The 14,522-nt window shown below is 35.0% G+C and overlaps 1 protein-coding gene across 3 annotated transcripts in view; it reads right to left on the reverse strand.

Annotated features, from left to right (window-relative positions):
* Positions 1–200: 200 nt before the first annotated feature.
* Positions 201–14,522, reverse strand: part of LOC145285807 (small ribosomal subunit protein mS35-like) — a 114,123-nt gene continuing 99,801 nt past the window's right edge. For all 3 annotated transcript variants that reach the window (XM_080134214.1, XM_080134215.1, XM_080134213.1), the window contains exons 8-9: positions 11,363–11,485; positions 201–525 (exon numbers count right to left, since the gene is read on the reverse strand). In XM_080134214.1, the coding sequence (XP_079990340.1) occupies positions 328–525; positions 11,363–11,485 (321 nt within the window). In that variant the 3' untranslated portion in view covers positions 201–327. The remainder of the gene's footprint in view (positions 526–11,362; positions 11,486–14,522) is intronic.

Below are 14,522 nucleotides of genomic sequence, written 5' to 3' on the forward strand. Positions count from 1 at the left end.
ATTGCGTAGGGAAATGTACACAGACGCACACACACAAACACACACACGTTCACTTTTATATATAGATAATAATAAATCCACTGACTATTTCTGTCATCTATACGAGGAGGTCACTCTAATGCAAAACATAGAAATTGTGAATTTTGTAAATTACAATGAATAAACAAAAACAACAAATAAAAAGAGAAATGAAGAAAATATCAAATATTTTTTTGCAAATTTATTTAAACTCCATTCCAATCTATACAAACCAAAATATATTCACATCCACAGCATTTGTAAATCAGTTTTCTTTTGTTTTGTTTTTTTTAATGAAATATGATTTCATCAAACGGTGATGGAAGATTTTATATTTAATAATTTTTTTACACTTTCTTTATATGCATTTAAATTATGGAAATCTTCTCCGTCATCAATTAATGAAGTCAACGTCTTCTTGTACTCTTGCACTTCAGAAAGCAAGACAACCGATTTCTCGCTAACATCAGGATTCAAATAATCAACTTTGTGTGCAGTAGAATCGGCCTGTCAAAACAAATAAAATATACAAGTAAAACAAATAAAATATACAATTAAAAACAAATAAAATATACAAGTAAAACAAATAAAATATACAATTAAAAACAAATAAAATATACAATTAAAAACAAATAAAATATACAATTAAAAACAAATAAAATATACAAGAATTAAAAACAAATAAAATATACAAGAATTAAAAACAAATAAAATATACAAGAATAAATTAAAAAACAAATAAAATATACAAGAATAAATTTAAAAACAAACAAAACATATAAGAATCTATATATATAAAGAGCAAAATGTGTGTTAGTGTGTGCATTTTGTGTATGTCCGCCAAAGGCCTTGATGGGAGGGGGGGGAGAGGGGGTTGTATCTTAGAACTTTTTATATGCTACCTAGATTATAATATCTACGATTCACGAAATGAGGTCGTGTGGATCTTTAATTTTATATGCTATTTTCGTGATTTTTTTTAAATCTTGCATGTTTGTTTGGCTTTTTCATGTATAAGCGAAACTGAATACGTAGCAAACAGTTCAACCTGGCACTAATGGCAGGGACGTCCAGAAAAGCAATGAGCTTTGATCAATGCGGGCGAAACCCCTTATATCAGACAATTGCTATTCATTTGGACACTCCCCTTTTTATGGTAGAGCTGGTTTCCTCCAACATCTTGGGAAAATTGGCTTGCAGTCAAACTTAAGCGCATGATGTTTGACCTCATTAAATTCATGCACCTGTAACTTAACTTTTTAATCGTTAAACAGTTCCTGCACCATTGTGGCCGAGCGGTAAGATGTCAGTTTTTTTCACACTTTCTTTTTCACCTTCGGGTTCGAGCCTACCTCCCTATCAAAACATTTTTTTTTTTTCTTTTACACTCACAAACACCTGGGCAACGCCAGGCACCCATGCTAGTCTAATATATAAAAAGCAAAATGTGTGTGTGTGTGTGTGTGTGTGTGTGTGTGTGTGTGTGTATGTGCTTGTATGTCTTGCAAAAACTTTAGAGACAAGTGATGGCTCCTCATGAGATCAGTATCATTTTCAAGCTCAATCCTTAAGCAAAAACATTAATTCCTTTACCAGTTTTGTACAAGGAGGGGGGGGGGCTTTTAGCAAGTCATCATCACTATTGGATTGACTACCTCAATTTCAACAGTTTTGACGTCTGGTTATGAGATAGAAACATCAGTTAAGATGTTACATTTTTTTTTCCTACTTTGTGTTATAGGTCTGAGCCTGCCTGCCTACTACCACTTTTTTTTTAACACCTCTCTTCACCCAAACTACTGTTATTTTGATTCTCCCCCCTCCCACCCCACCCAGGGTTCCTTATTACACTGCCACATACCTAGGCATTTTTTACCCTTTAGGTCATAACCTTTCGAAGCTAAATGCTCCTCATTAGAAGAGAAGAAGGGTCAACATTATATATATATATATATATATATAATGTTAGGTTAGCCCTTCTCCTCTCCTGATGAAGAATGGAAGAGAGTTCTTAGGTTAGGGTTAAAAAAAGTTCTGACATTATAGAAATAGCAACACACATTCATTTTCACTTCAACACAACAAAAAAAGAAAACGATCTTTCGAATATTTTTTTATTATTACAAACATTTAGCTTCAAGTTTTTCTCTCTTTTTCTTTCCTTTATTTTTTTGATCTGATGATATGATTATATAATTAAACACTCAATCCTTTATAAATAGACAATACAACATTTTTTTCTTTCTTTTATTGATCTGATGATATGATAAAGTTATATGAAACTTTTATTCCTCATCTTTTATATATTTATATATATTTAACTGCTCCTTTTAACAGTGTTGAACCTTTTCTATTTTGATAAGTTTATGTTGTTAAAGATATACTCATTTTATATATATATATATATATATATATATATATTACAGTTTTGAAAATAAGCGGAAGTTTCTCAAGAGCTCTTTCGGCTATCATCTCATCAGGAGAAAATCAATAGCGTACAAAATAATATTACGTCGAAAATTACTCGACATAATATTATTTTGTACGCTATTGATTTTCTCCTGATGAGATGATAGCCGAAAGAGCTCTTCAGAAACTTCCGCTTATTATTTTCAAAACTGTATATAAATTCTGTACCTCCAAACATTTATTTGAATATATATATATGTATATATATATTCTTTTCTATTAAAGGCAGTTACTATTTTAGTGCTATCCTAATTTTTATATTCATATTTAATATTTATATATACATATATACACACACACACATTATATATATATATATATATATATATATATATATATATATATATATATATATATAATGTACACATATTCTTTTCTATTAAACGCAGTTACTATTATAGTGCTATCCTAATTTTTGTCCATATTTAAATACAAGATTTAGTGTTAGCAGTTTTATTATATATATATATATATATATATATATATATATATATATATATTTAAATAATAAAACTGCTAACGTTAAATTTTGTATTTAAATATGGACAAGCGAGTTTGTCTCTGATGTATCGTTATTTTCATGGAAAGTGTTCAACTGAGCTTCAATCTATGGTCCCCCCTCGCCAAACTTTCACAAGAAACACTCGTCTAGCAGTAAACACTATCAATAATTTCCCCCACTCTTTATCTGTGCCTAAACCTAAACGTAGATTCCATGAACAAAGCTTCTTTCTTAGAACTGCACGCCTGTGGAATTGTCTTCCGTTTTCCTGCTTTCCGGCTGACTACAATATGGTTGTGTTCAAGTCTAAAGTAAATAAGTTCTTGATGAGCCGTTCCATATAAGTTATTAAATTTACCAAATTTTCATTACTAATGATTACTATATTGACCAATTTCTACTGTACACTCTTTAACCCTTATCCTTGAGTGGCCTCTGGGCCTTGATAATGTGGTGATGCCTATGTAAAAAAAAAAAAAAAAAATTAGGATAGCACTATTGTAGTAACTGCCCGTAATAGAAAAGAATGCAAAAACTATTATAGGAATAATAAAGTGATATCAAAAACTTACTTCCCTTGAATAAATTGTAGGAGTTATTTCCCTTGCTACATTGACTAGCGATAATGTAAAAATTTCATTTTACAAAATCTTTGTTTTGTAAAATATTTTTATGAGCATTTTAAACAAAAAAAAAAAAATTCACAAAATTAGCTTAAAAAAAATATAAAAAACCTGACAAAGTATTGTTAACGATGGAACAATTCATTGAATCATTAAAAAAAAAACTGTAGTCATGGATTTCAAGAAAATGTCAAGAGACTTTTAACTTGACCATATCTGCTGGTGTATTTCAGTGACAAGATTCACCTTCTTGGCTTTTTCTCCTTCTATTTAATGTCACCTTTTTTTTATAGTTCATGTGCCAGACATTTTCTGGTATCATGCAAGACATTCACAACAAAAACGCATCTAGCTACAACCACAACCAATAATCTCTCTCTCTCTCTCTCTCTCTCTCTCTCTCTCTCTCTCTCTCTCTCTCTGCAGCAAAAACTAAACCAAACTTCTATAAGCAACGTTTCTTTCCTAGAACTACTGATCTTTGGAACACATTATCACAGGGCTGCTTCCCAGCTGACTACAACATTGTCGTTTTCAAGTCTGATGTAAACAAATTTTTGTTGAGACTTCCTCTTAAATAATAAAACTCTGCTAAACTTCCACCATCCTTATCAATCCTCACGGTGCTGTCTTATCATCAACTTGACACTCATTAACATTTATCCTTGAGTGGGATTTGTCCCTTCATAACTGGTGATTCTTTCATAATAAGAAAAAAGTTCACTTTCCAATTCTTATGCTTCAGCAGGTTAACTGTGTCTCCTGATTCTATTCTGGGCAATCTAATCACTTACTTCCAAGTTTTCCTTGGCTAGCCAAACTTCCTGCGATTTAAGGCAACCATGTTTTTTTTTTTTACATGGTAGTCATCACTTATCAAGGCCCAGAGGCCACTTGGGGATAAGGGTTATTGCGTGTACAGTAATCTGTGGGATAGTATTGTAGTAATCATTAGTATTGGAGATTTGATAAAGTGTCTTATTAAGGGGGGGGCGGTTTATCAGGAATTTGTTTATATTGGACTTGAAGACATCCAAGTTATAGTCAGGTGGGAAACAGGCAAACGGAACAGAGTTCCACGGGTGTGCACTTCTAAGAAAGAAGTTTTGTTAATGGAATCTACGCACAGATAAAGAGTGGGGAAAATTATTGATAGTGGTTTCAACTAGATGAGTGTTTTTCGTGAAAGATTGGCGAGGGGGGAACAGAGATGGGAGCTCAGATGAGTACTTGCCATGGAAATAACAATAAAACAAAGACAGGCTCGCAACGTTTCTTCTGTCGGAGAGAGGTTGCAGGGAAGAGAAAAGGGCATCCCCACTAAGCTACAAAGTCTATTTTGTACTCTGTCAAGGCAGGATAGGCTGTTTTTAGCAGCTCCTGTCCAGATGTGGCAGCAGTACTCCATCCTTGGACGTACTATATCTACTGGTTTCTATGGTGATTTATCCATGAGGATGAACACTCTACGTTTGCTGAGAGAAAATTGTAAAATCTGTTCTGATGCTGCGTCTAATTTTTCTTGCCTTCGGTCATATTAAAAACATACCTTGTGTCAAACTTTGCTCTTATAGAAACGGATGACAAGTAGTCCAGAAAAAAGTCTTATGGGAAGGGACGATATAATACAGAAAAAAGAAATTCAGTTTAGAAAATAAAGTGATCTGGATTATGATAAAAATAAGAATTGTCTCAGTTTAGAAGGGGTTGGGGGTTGAATGTTGTGACTTTATAATCTTTAATTTGAAGAATAAAATAAAAATCTTTTATAATCTTCAATTTAAAATTAAAAAAAATAAGCATCTATGAATATATTTGAATGCAGGTTTAATGTTGCAAATTTATAATCTTAATTTCAATTAAAAAAAAATCTCTGAATATATTTGAATGAGTTAAATGTTGCAAATTCATAATCTTTAATTTCAATATTTTTTTTATTACATTTTCACCCCAAACAAGGCACATTGCCACTTTGGTGTAGGGGGCTACTATCAGGGGCAACAACTACTGGGATACTATGTAGGGATTTGGGCAGCAAGATGTCGGTTCATGTTACACTTGAACTTCTGCACATCAATACAGTTGGGGAAGCAGGGATCTGGAATGGAATTCCAAAGTCTAGCGGTTCTGGGAAAGAAACTACTGGAGTAGAAGGATCTTTTACATCTAGGGATCTCTACTGTGTGGGGGTGAGATTTAGCTGCCTGTCAGGTTTGTCAAGGGTGTTTACGTCGTGGGGGCACAAGTGCTTGCAGTTTGTCAGAGCATTTACCATTAAAATACTTGTAGAACAGGCAGAGGGATGCAACATTTCGACGATGGGACAGAGGCTGAAGCTTAGATGCCAGTTCAGGGCCTATCAGATTGGTGACTCTCTTTTGAACCTTGTTTAGGAGCGAGAGACTAGTAGCAGATGCACCAGCCCAAATATGACAGCAATACTCCATACATGGACAAATGGTGGCCTTATAGAGGTACAGGATACTTTCGGGTGTTAGTAGTTTTTTAGTACCGTAGAGAGAGTTTACCTTTTCTCAGCGGCCCTGGCACTACTTTCAATGTAATTGTTCTAACTCATGTTTCCTGTGAACGTTAGGCCAAGGAGCTTGAAAGACGTACTCTCAGATAAAGAGTCGTTGGCCATTGCTATTGGTAGTAGAGAAGGTTTCTTGTAATTATTAAAGGAAACTAGTTTAGTCTTGGCAGCATTGAACGTGACCACCATTTTTGTCTCCATTCCACTACAGATTGGAGGTCATCCTCTAGTGTTTTTGTCATTTCTTTAGATATGTGTTCATTTGTTTTCCTGTTGTGCCTGTTATAGAGTGTAGTGTCATCAGCATATATACCCATCTCAGAGGCAATTTTGTTGGGGAGGTCATTTATAAATATTAGGAATAATAGAGGTCCAAGGATAGACCCTTGGGGCACTCCCACATTTATATCATATTGTTTAGATGTACGACCGTTGAGGACAACCTGGATTTTTCTCTTATCTAAGAAGGATTTAATTATGTTAAGCATTCTACTAGTGATACCATATGATCTAATTTTCCTGAGGAGACCCTCATGCCATACCCTGTCAAAAGCCTTAGATATATCTAGAGCTACCGCTCTGCCCTACGCCGCTTTGTCCAGTGAATGGTATATACGTTCAGAGATTACAGTTAGGATGTCTGCTGTGGAACAGGCTTGTCTAAATCCATGTTGTTGGTCAGTCAGAAGTTTAGCATCTGTAATGTGATGGACTAGAGCATGGTTAATTAAGGTCTCAAATATTTTGGCAAAAAGGAGGCTAATGGGGCGATAATTTAATGGGTTAGTTTTTTCACCAGAATTCTTGAATACTGGTACTACAGAAGCAGTTTTCCAACAGCCCGGAAAGCAAAATTCATTAAGGAATTTGTTGTAGAGTTTGGAGAGAACTGGAGCTACTTCGGCTGAGCACTTTTTCAATAGCACAGCTGGGATGAGATCGGGTCCACATGCTTTTGAAGTGTCAAGGTTTTTTATGATAGCATGCACCTGAGCAGGCGAGATTTTCAGATTGTCTAATATGGTGTCTGTCCGCATAGGAAAGTCAGGTAGGGGGTGATTGAAAGGGTCCAGTGTGGAGTTCAAGGCAAACCGACTGGCAAGGTATTAACCTTCTCGGTTGCTGAGTAAACAACCTTGTGATTGTTGGTTAGTGGGGGAATTGTTGATTGTCCATTATTTACTACACTGAATGGAGGTTAAATGTTGTAGATTTACATTTAATTTCAAAGAATAAAATAAACATCTATTAATATTTTTTTTTTTTTTTTTTTTTTTTTTTATTACATTTTCACCCCAAACAAGGCAAATTGCCACTTTGGTGTAGGGGGCTACTATCAGGGGCAACAACTACTGGGGTACTATGTAGGGATTTGGGCAGCAAGGTGTCGGTTCACGTTACACTTGAACTTCTGCACGTCAGTACTGTTGGGGAAGCAGGGACCTGGAATGGAATTCCAGAGTCTTGCGGTTCTGGGGAAGAAACTATTGGAGTAAAAAGATCTTTTACATCTAGGGACCTCTACAGTGTGGGGGTGGGATCTAGTAGCCTGTCGGGTTTGTCGAGGGTGCTCGCGTCGTGGGGGCACAAGTGATTGCAGTTCATCAGAGCATTCACCACTAAAATACTTGTAGAACAGGCAGAGGGATGCAACATTTCGTCGATGGGACAGAGGCTGAAGCTTAGATGCCAGTTCAGGGCCTATCAGATTTGCGACTCTCTTTTGAACCTTGTCAAGGAGCGAGAGACTAGTAGCAGATGCACCAGCCCAGATGTGGCAGCAATACTCCATACATGGGCGAATGGTGGCCTTATAGAGGTACAGGATACTTTCGGGTGTTAGTAGTTTTCTAGCACGGTAGAGAGAGCCTACCTTTCTTGCAGCGGCCCTGGCAATGCCTTCAATGTAATTGTTCCAACTCATGTTTCCTGTGAACGTTAGGCCAAGGAGTTTGAAAGATGGACTCTCAGATAAAGGGTCGTTGGCCATTGCTATTGGTGGTAGAGAGGGTTTCTTGTAATTATTGAATGAAACTAGTTTAGTCTTGGCAGCATTGAACGCGACCAACCACTTTTGTCCCCATTCCACTACAGATTGGAGGTCTTCCTCTAGTGTTTCTGCCATTTCTTTAGAAATGTGTTCATTCGTCTTCCTGTCGTGTCTGCAATAGAGTGTAGTGTCATCAGCATATATACCCATCTCAGAGGCAATGTTGTCGGGGAGGTCATTTATGAATATCAGGAACAATAGAGGTCCAAGGATAGAACCCTGGGGCACTCCCGCATTTATATCATATTGTTTAGATGTGCGACCGTCGAGGACTACCTGGATTTTTCTCTTATCTAAGAAGGATTTAATTATGTTAAGTATTCTACCAGTGATACCGTAAGATCTAATCTTCCTGAGGAGACCCTCATGCCATACCCTGTCAAAAGCCTTAGATATATCTAGAGCTACCGCTCTGCCTTCCCCCGCTTTGTCCAGTGATTGGTATATACGTTCAGAGATCACGGTGAGGATGTCTGCTGTGGAACGGGCTTGTCTAAATCCATATTGTTTGTCAGTCAGTAGTTTAGCATCTGTAAGATGATGGACTAGAGCATGGTTAATTATGGTCTCAAATATTTTGGCAAAAAGTGGGAGGAGGCTAATGGGGCGATAATTTGATGGGTCTGTCCTTTCGCCAGAATTCTTGAATACTGGTACAACAGAAGCAGTTTTCCAACAGCCCGGAAAGCAAGCTTCATTAAGACATTTGTTGTAGAGTTTGGAGAGAACTGGAGCTACTTCGGCTGAGCACTTTTTCAATAGCACAGCTGGGATAAGATCGGGTCCACATGCTTTTGAGGTGTCAAGGTTTTTTATGATAGCATGCACCTGAGCAGGGGTGGTTTTCAGATCGTCTAGTGTGGCGTCTGTCCGCATAGGAAAGTCAGGTAGGGGGTGGTTGGAAGGGTCCAGTGTGGAGTTTGAGGCAAACCGACTGGCAAGCATGTTAGCCTTGTCGGTTGCTGAGGAGACAACCTCGTGATTGTTGGTTAGTGGGGGAATTGTTGATTGCCCATTATTTACTACACTGTTGTAGATTTTCCAGAAGTCTCGAGTTCCTAGTTTTTGTGCTTCGATGCGCTTTTTAGTGGTTTCCGTAAATTCTCTCTTAGCTGTCGCTATTTCTTTCTTAACGTTATTTCTAGCTTCTATATACTTCAGTCTGTTTGAACTGGACTTATGTCGGTTAAACCTACGGTATGCATGCTGCTTTTGAGTAATGGCAGTTGCACAAGTCGACGTAAACCATTGGGGAGAGTGGGGCTTACTATAAAATTTCCGCATGGGAACATGCGCTTCGATTGCAGTTTTGAACCAGTCAGTGGTCTCGTTTGCACACTGTTCAGCAGGGAGAGAGAAAATATATATTTGAATGTTGCGAATTTATAATCTTTAATTTCAGGAATAAGATAAAAATCTATGAATATATTTGAATGGGAGTTGAATGTTTTAAATTCATAATCTTTAATTTCAATAAAAAATTAAAAATCTATGAATATATTTGAATTCGGGTTTAATGTTTTGAATTTATAATCTTTAATTTAAAGAATAAAATAAAAATCTATGAATATTTTTGAATTCGGGTTTAATGCTTTGAATTTATCATCTTTAATTTGAGGAATTATTCTTTTGCCACCATCTTAATTTGTTAACATGCATTCACTTGGGAGAGACGGGTTCACTTTTTCAATATGTAGTCAAGAAACAAGTTTACTACAATAAAATATTTCAGTCCCTAATTATTTATACAAGCGACTGGAGATTACTTGTGAATTTGATATCCCATGAAACTTCCTTCTCTGGAGGAAGCCAGTTCAACCCAGCTAGGATAAGTGCTGCTTCATTCGTATTTTATAGTAATCTGATTGACACATTCAATTGGAAGAGACTATTACACTTTTTCACCTAATTAAATAAGAACGATTTCACTCAAATAGCATTGTGCGGTAAACTGATGGTTTAACATTTTTGTTTAAAATATTTCTTTCTGGTCTTTTATTTACTAACTTGATTTTCAACAAGTTGTAATCCATTTGTAAATTCCAAGTTAAAAACATACATTTTCTCCCCCCTCGCATACAAACATGTTCACCATTGGCCACCAGACAAATTGATTTCTTTATGGTTATATTTAAAAGATGAATTTGCATCAAAATTAACAAAATGTTAATATTTATATGATTAAATACAAAAACTTTTGTTTTTACCACAAAATTATGCATGGATAGTTTTATGTCAAATTTGAATATCAACTAGTGATTTTTTTGAAGTGATACTGAGTTGACTAAGCATTCAATAAATTGATTACAAAAACTACCTGTTGAATATATGCACATAAACAAAGTGCAAAGGAAATACAAACAATAGCACTAAAAGGAACAGTTAGAATCTTAAAAAGATCTCTCAGTTGGAGTGACTGAAATTGTGGGTGAATGTCTGGCATCCGGTAAGATACACTATCCCCATGAAAAACAAAATAAGAAAATTAATTTGAAAAAGGAAAATCTTATGATAAGTCTATTTTGCTCTCTACAAAACCGAAAAATATTTCTAAACTAAACTATTTATATTAAGATCAAAATAATTGTTTAAAAAAAACAAAAAAACAAAAGCAAATGAGTAATTCATAAAAGTGATGAACTTTCTCAAAATTAGAAATAGTCCTCATTTCATCTGTATTTTTGAGATGAGGTGTTTTCATTGATTGATGGCCGAGTGGTCCTAGACGTTGTATCAAAGTTTACAGTTACCCAAAGCTGCTGAGTTTAATCCTGAACAAAGGCAGTAAAAAGTAACATTCAAAACAGAGAATCAGCAACTATGTCCCAGAGCCTAGCTGGAGTCCGAACACGGTACCCCCGTAATAATAATAAAGGGTTGGGTTCGAGACTCCTAACATACGGTTCCCCAGTTCGATACAAAACACCTGATGAAGGCCGGAGGGCAAAACGGCCGAAACGTTGTGACGATAACAACCAAGATGAGGAAGCCAGTCCGACAATCTCAATCAATGAGTCCTCATTTCGTTTGAGACATTTGCCAGAAATTCACATTTTCAATCGATCAACTGTTTCGAAATGTTGAGGAAAACTTTTCCAAATGAATCGAAAAAAATAAAAAAGAGAACGAAAATTGTTAAAAAAAATTCTTGCGTCGTTGCTTACGTTTTTATCGATTTCTTTGATTTGCACCAACAAATTCGTGATGTTCTTTTTTGACACATTGGAATCCCAATAAAATCTCTCCCAGTCGGCTTCTGTCTTCTCAGCTTCCCAAGGTTCAACTCGCTGCAAATAGAAAAGGGTTGACACAGCAAATAAGAAATAGCAACACGCATTTATTTTAACCCTAAAACAACAAAAAAGTAAATGATCTTTCAAATATTCTTTTTTTATTGTAAGTAAATGTACTCTCTCTCTCTCACACATACACATATGTGTTAATTTTTTGCTGATTTTTTTATATGATAATGCAGTTAATAGGATCTCCAATCTTGGAAATCATAGAAAATATTTTTCCCTAGAAAATCGCCCATATTTTTTGGACATAAACAAATAAACTACCAGACTTTCACAAAATACACTTGTCTAGCTGAAGCCACTATCAATAATTTCTTCCACTCTTTATCTGTGCCTAACCCTAAACGTAGATTCTATGAACAAAGTTTCTTTCTTAGAACTGTACACCTGTGGAACTCTGTTCCATTTCCCTGCTTTCTAGCTGACTACAATATGGTCATCTTCAAGTCCAATGTAAACAAGTTTTTGATGAGCCGTTCCCCTTAAATAATCCAATTTAGCAAATTTAGGCTACTAACGATTACTATATTGTCCCATTGACTACTGTACACTCTTATCCTCGAGTGGCCTCCAGGCTTTGATAAGTGGTGACTCCTGTGTAAAAAAGGGGGGGGGATCTATTTATTTATTATTTTACTTATAAAACAGTAATGAATGAACACGTGTTTCAAAGTACCACCACTCATCAGCGTAGTTTGACTGTTTCTAGGATTCGTACCTCAGACAATATGTATTATGGTCTAGTGCGTTAACCATTATGCCACAAAGACCTAAATCACTTTATATGTTAGTTTTATTGTTTTTAAACTTATGCCAATTTTTTGTTGATTTTCTTCAACAATAACATGGTTAATAGCATCTCCAACCTTGGATATCATAGAAAATATTTTTCCTTAGAAAATCACTCATATTTTTTTGGACATAAACAAATATTTATTTATTAATTTTCTTATAAAATATTAATCTATGAACTTGTGTTTCAGGGTACACAAATATGTATAAATATACATATATACATACATATATACATACATAAACACACACACACACACACACACACACACACTTTTGGATGTTCCTATTTTGAAAATAAATAATTGTTATAATTGTTTTTTCTATTCTTTGCAAATGATTCAAATTTTAGTATGTTATTATGGATGATAACGACTACTAGTTGTCAAAATCTCAGCTTTTCACAGCCGTTATTTCTAACAAATACTAGGTTTTAAATTTTTGTCCCTTAGTTTTGGACGCTACTGTATATTATATTATATTATATTATATGTTATATTATATTATATTATATATTATATTTAAATTAATAAATGCAAAAGTTGGGCCGATAATGATGAAGTCAAAACACCTTATTCAAAGTTAATTCACGCTCATACAATAGTATCATGAAGTGTGATGATATATGGAAGTGAAACCAAGCCAATGAGGGTTGATGACATGTGTTGCATGGAGAGAAATGATACGAAAATGATGAATGTTTAATATGAGTCTTAAAGACAGGCTTAGTTCTGATGACCTCAAAGCAAAATTAAATCAGGACAGTAGAGGGAGATTTGTGTAAAGGAGTAGACTTTGATGGTATGGTCACATTAAAAGAATGGAAGAGAGTTCTTAGGTTAGTAGATGTACAACTTATCGCTGGCTAGTTTTTGATTTTGAAGTAGTGTTTTTTAGCTCCTTACATTAAGTGGCTTCATACCTTGTCTAGAGCAATTTCCATAAAAAACATAATTAATGTTCTCCATGAAAATAAATGCTAACCATCCATATTGGCATCATGTGATATGCAAAAAATAAACATAAAGAAAACAGAAACTAATGAAATATGGATGATTAATTTAACAATCATGGTTCCATGTATGCGTTTTACAGCATAGCAAGCCATTTTATAAGTCAAGGAGAATTTCAGGTTCATACCTGTCCCAGCTGTATTTGTGCTCAAAGGAGTGAAATAGATTTGATAAGATTTCAACTTCTATTTGCCATCATCTGTGATGTTATCCATTGAGCTGATAACACACCTCGTAGTAATCATAGAGAAAATAAAACAGAATTCAAAATGTAAATCATGAAAAGATAAATAAACAATGGAAGAAAAAGAATGGTCAGCAATTATGGACCGAATAGTCTGAGGATCGGAAAATTATGTCAATTTTTATGCACACCTGAAGATGAAAATATAACATGCATTATAGATTGTCACTACACAATGAAAAAAATGTTAAAATTTTCTTTTCTTTTCTAAATAACTAGCAGGGGCAGGCGTTCCTCAGTTGTAAGAACAAAATTGTGACAATGGGAGCGGGGGACGTTAGAAAAAAAACAGGACTCTTGTGTCATCAGCCAAAAGCAAAACCGAATGCAAAATTTTATAAGCAAAAAAAAAAAAAAGACACGTGCCAGGCACGAACTCACATAACTGAAGTTAGTGACTAAACGCTTTTACCGATGTGGCCACGATTACGCTGATGGTATGACATCGCAAATTTAGCTATTTCAAACAAAAGAAGGTATCCATGATTAGCGTATGCGCGGTTTGCAAATCGCGTCGAAAACAGGTTTTTATTCGACCCCACTTCAAAGAAAACAATATTTCTACACAAAATAATTGATTATTTTTTCTAATTTTTGGATATTATTTGTCTGAGAGATTGCTCTTTCTAACAATGCTGAGTTGTTGTGTGTATTATGCGCATGAGAAAATTTCTAGTGGACACAAAACACACACAGATCTCTCATTTATATAATAGATGATGTATTAATTAGTCATGCTTCAATTCAATTTATTTGGCAAAAATAAAACAATTGTGCTTCCGTTTCCATGTAGGGAACAGTTAGTAGAAAGTTACACAGAAAAGGATACAACAGCCCAAAATCTATCTAAATTTACCTTGAATTGTTGCGTTGTTGGTGAATTTATTATCTCACTGGGAAATCTATTCCAAGATCCAGGGATTCTGATTGAGAAAGTAACCCTCCTTCGGTTCAATCAAAATCAGCAGTAAATTAG

Source organism: Euprymna scolopes, chromosome 10 (assembly GCF_053919585.1).
Source record: "Euprymna scolopes isolate OS-2025 chromosome 10, ASM5391958v1, whole genome shotgun sequence".
NCBI classification, from domain to species: domain Eukaryota; kingdom Metazoa; phylum Mollusca; class Cephalopoda; order Sepiida; family Sepiolidae; genus Euprymna; species Euprymna scolopes.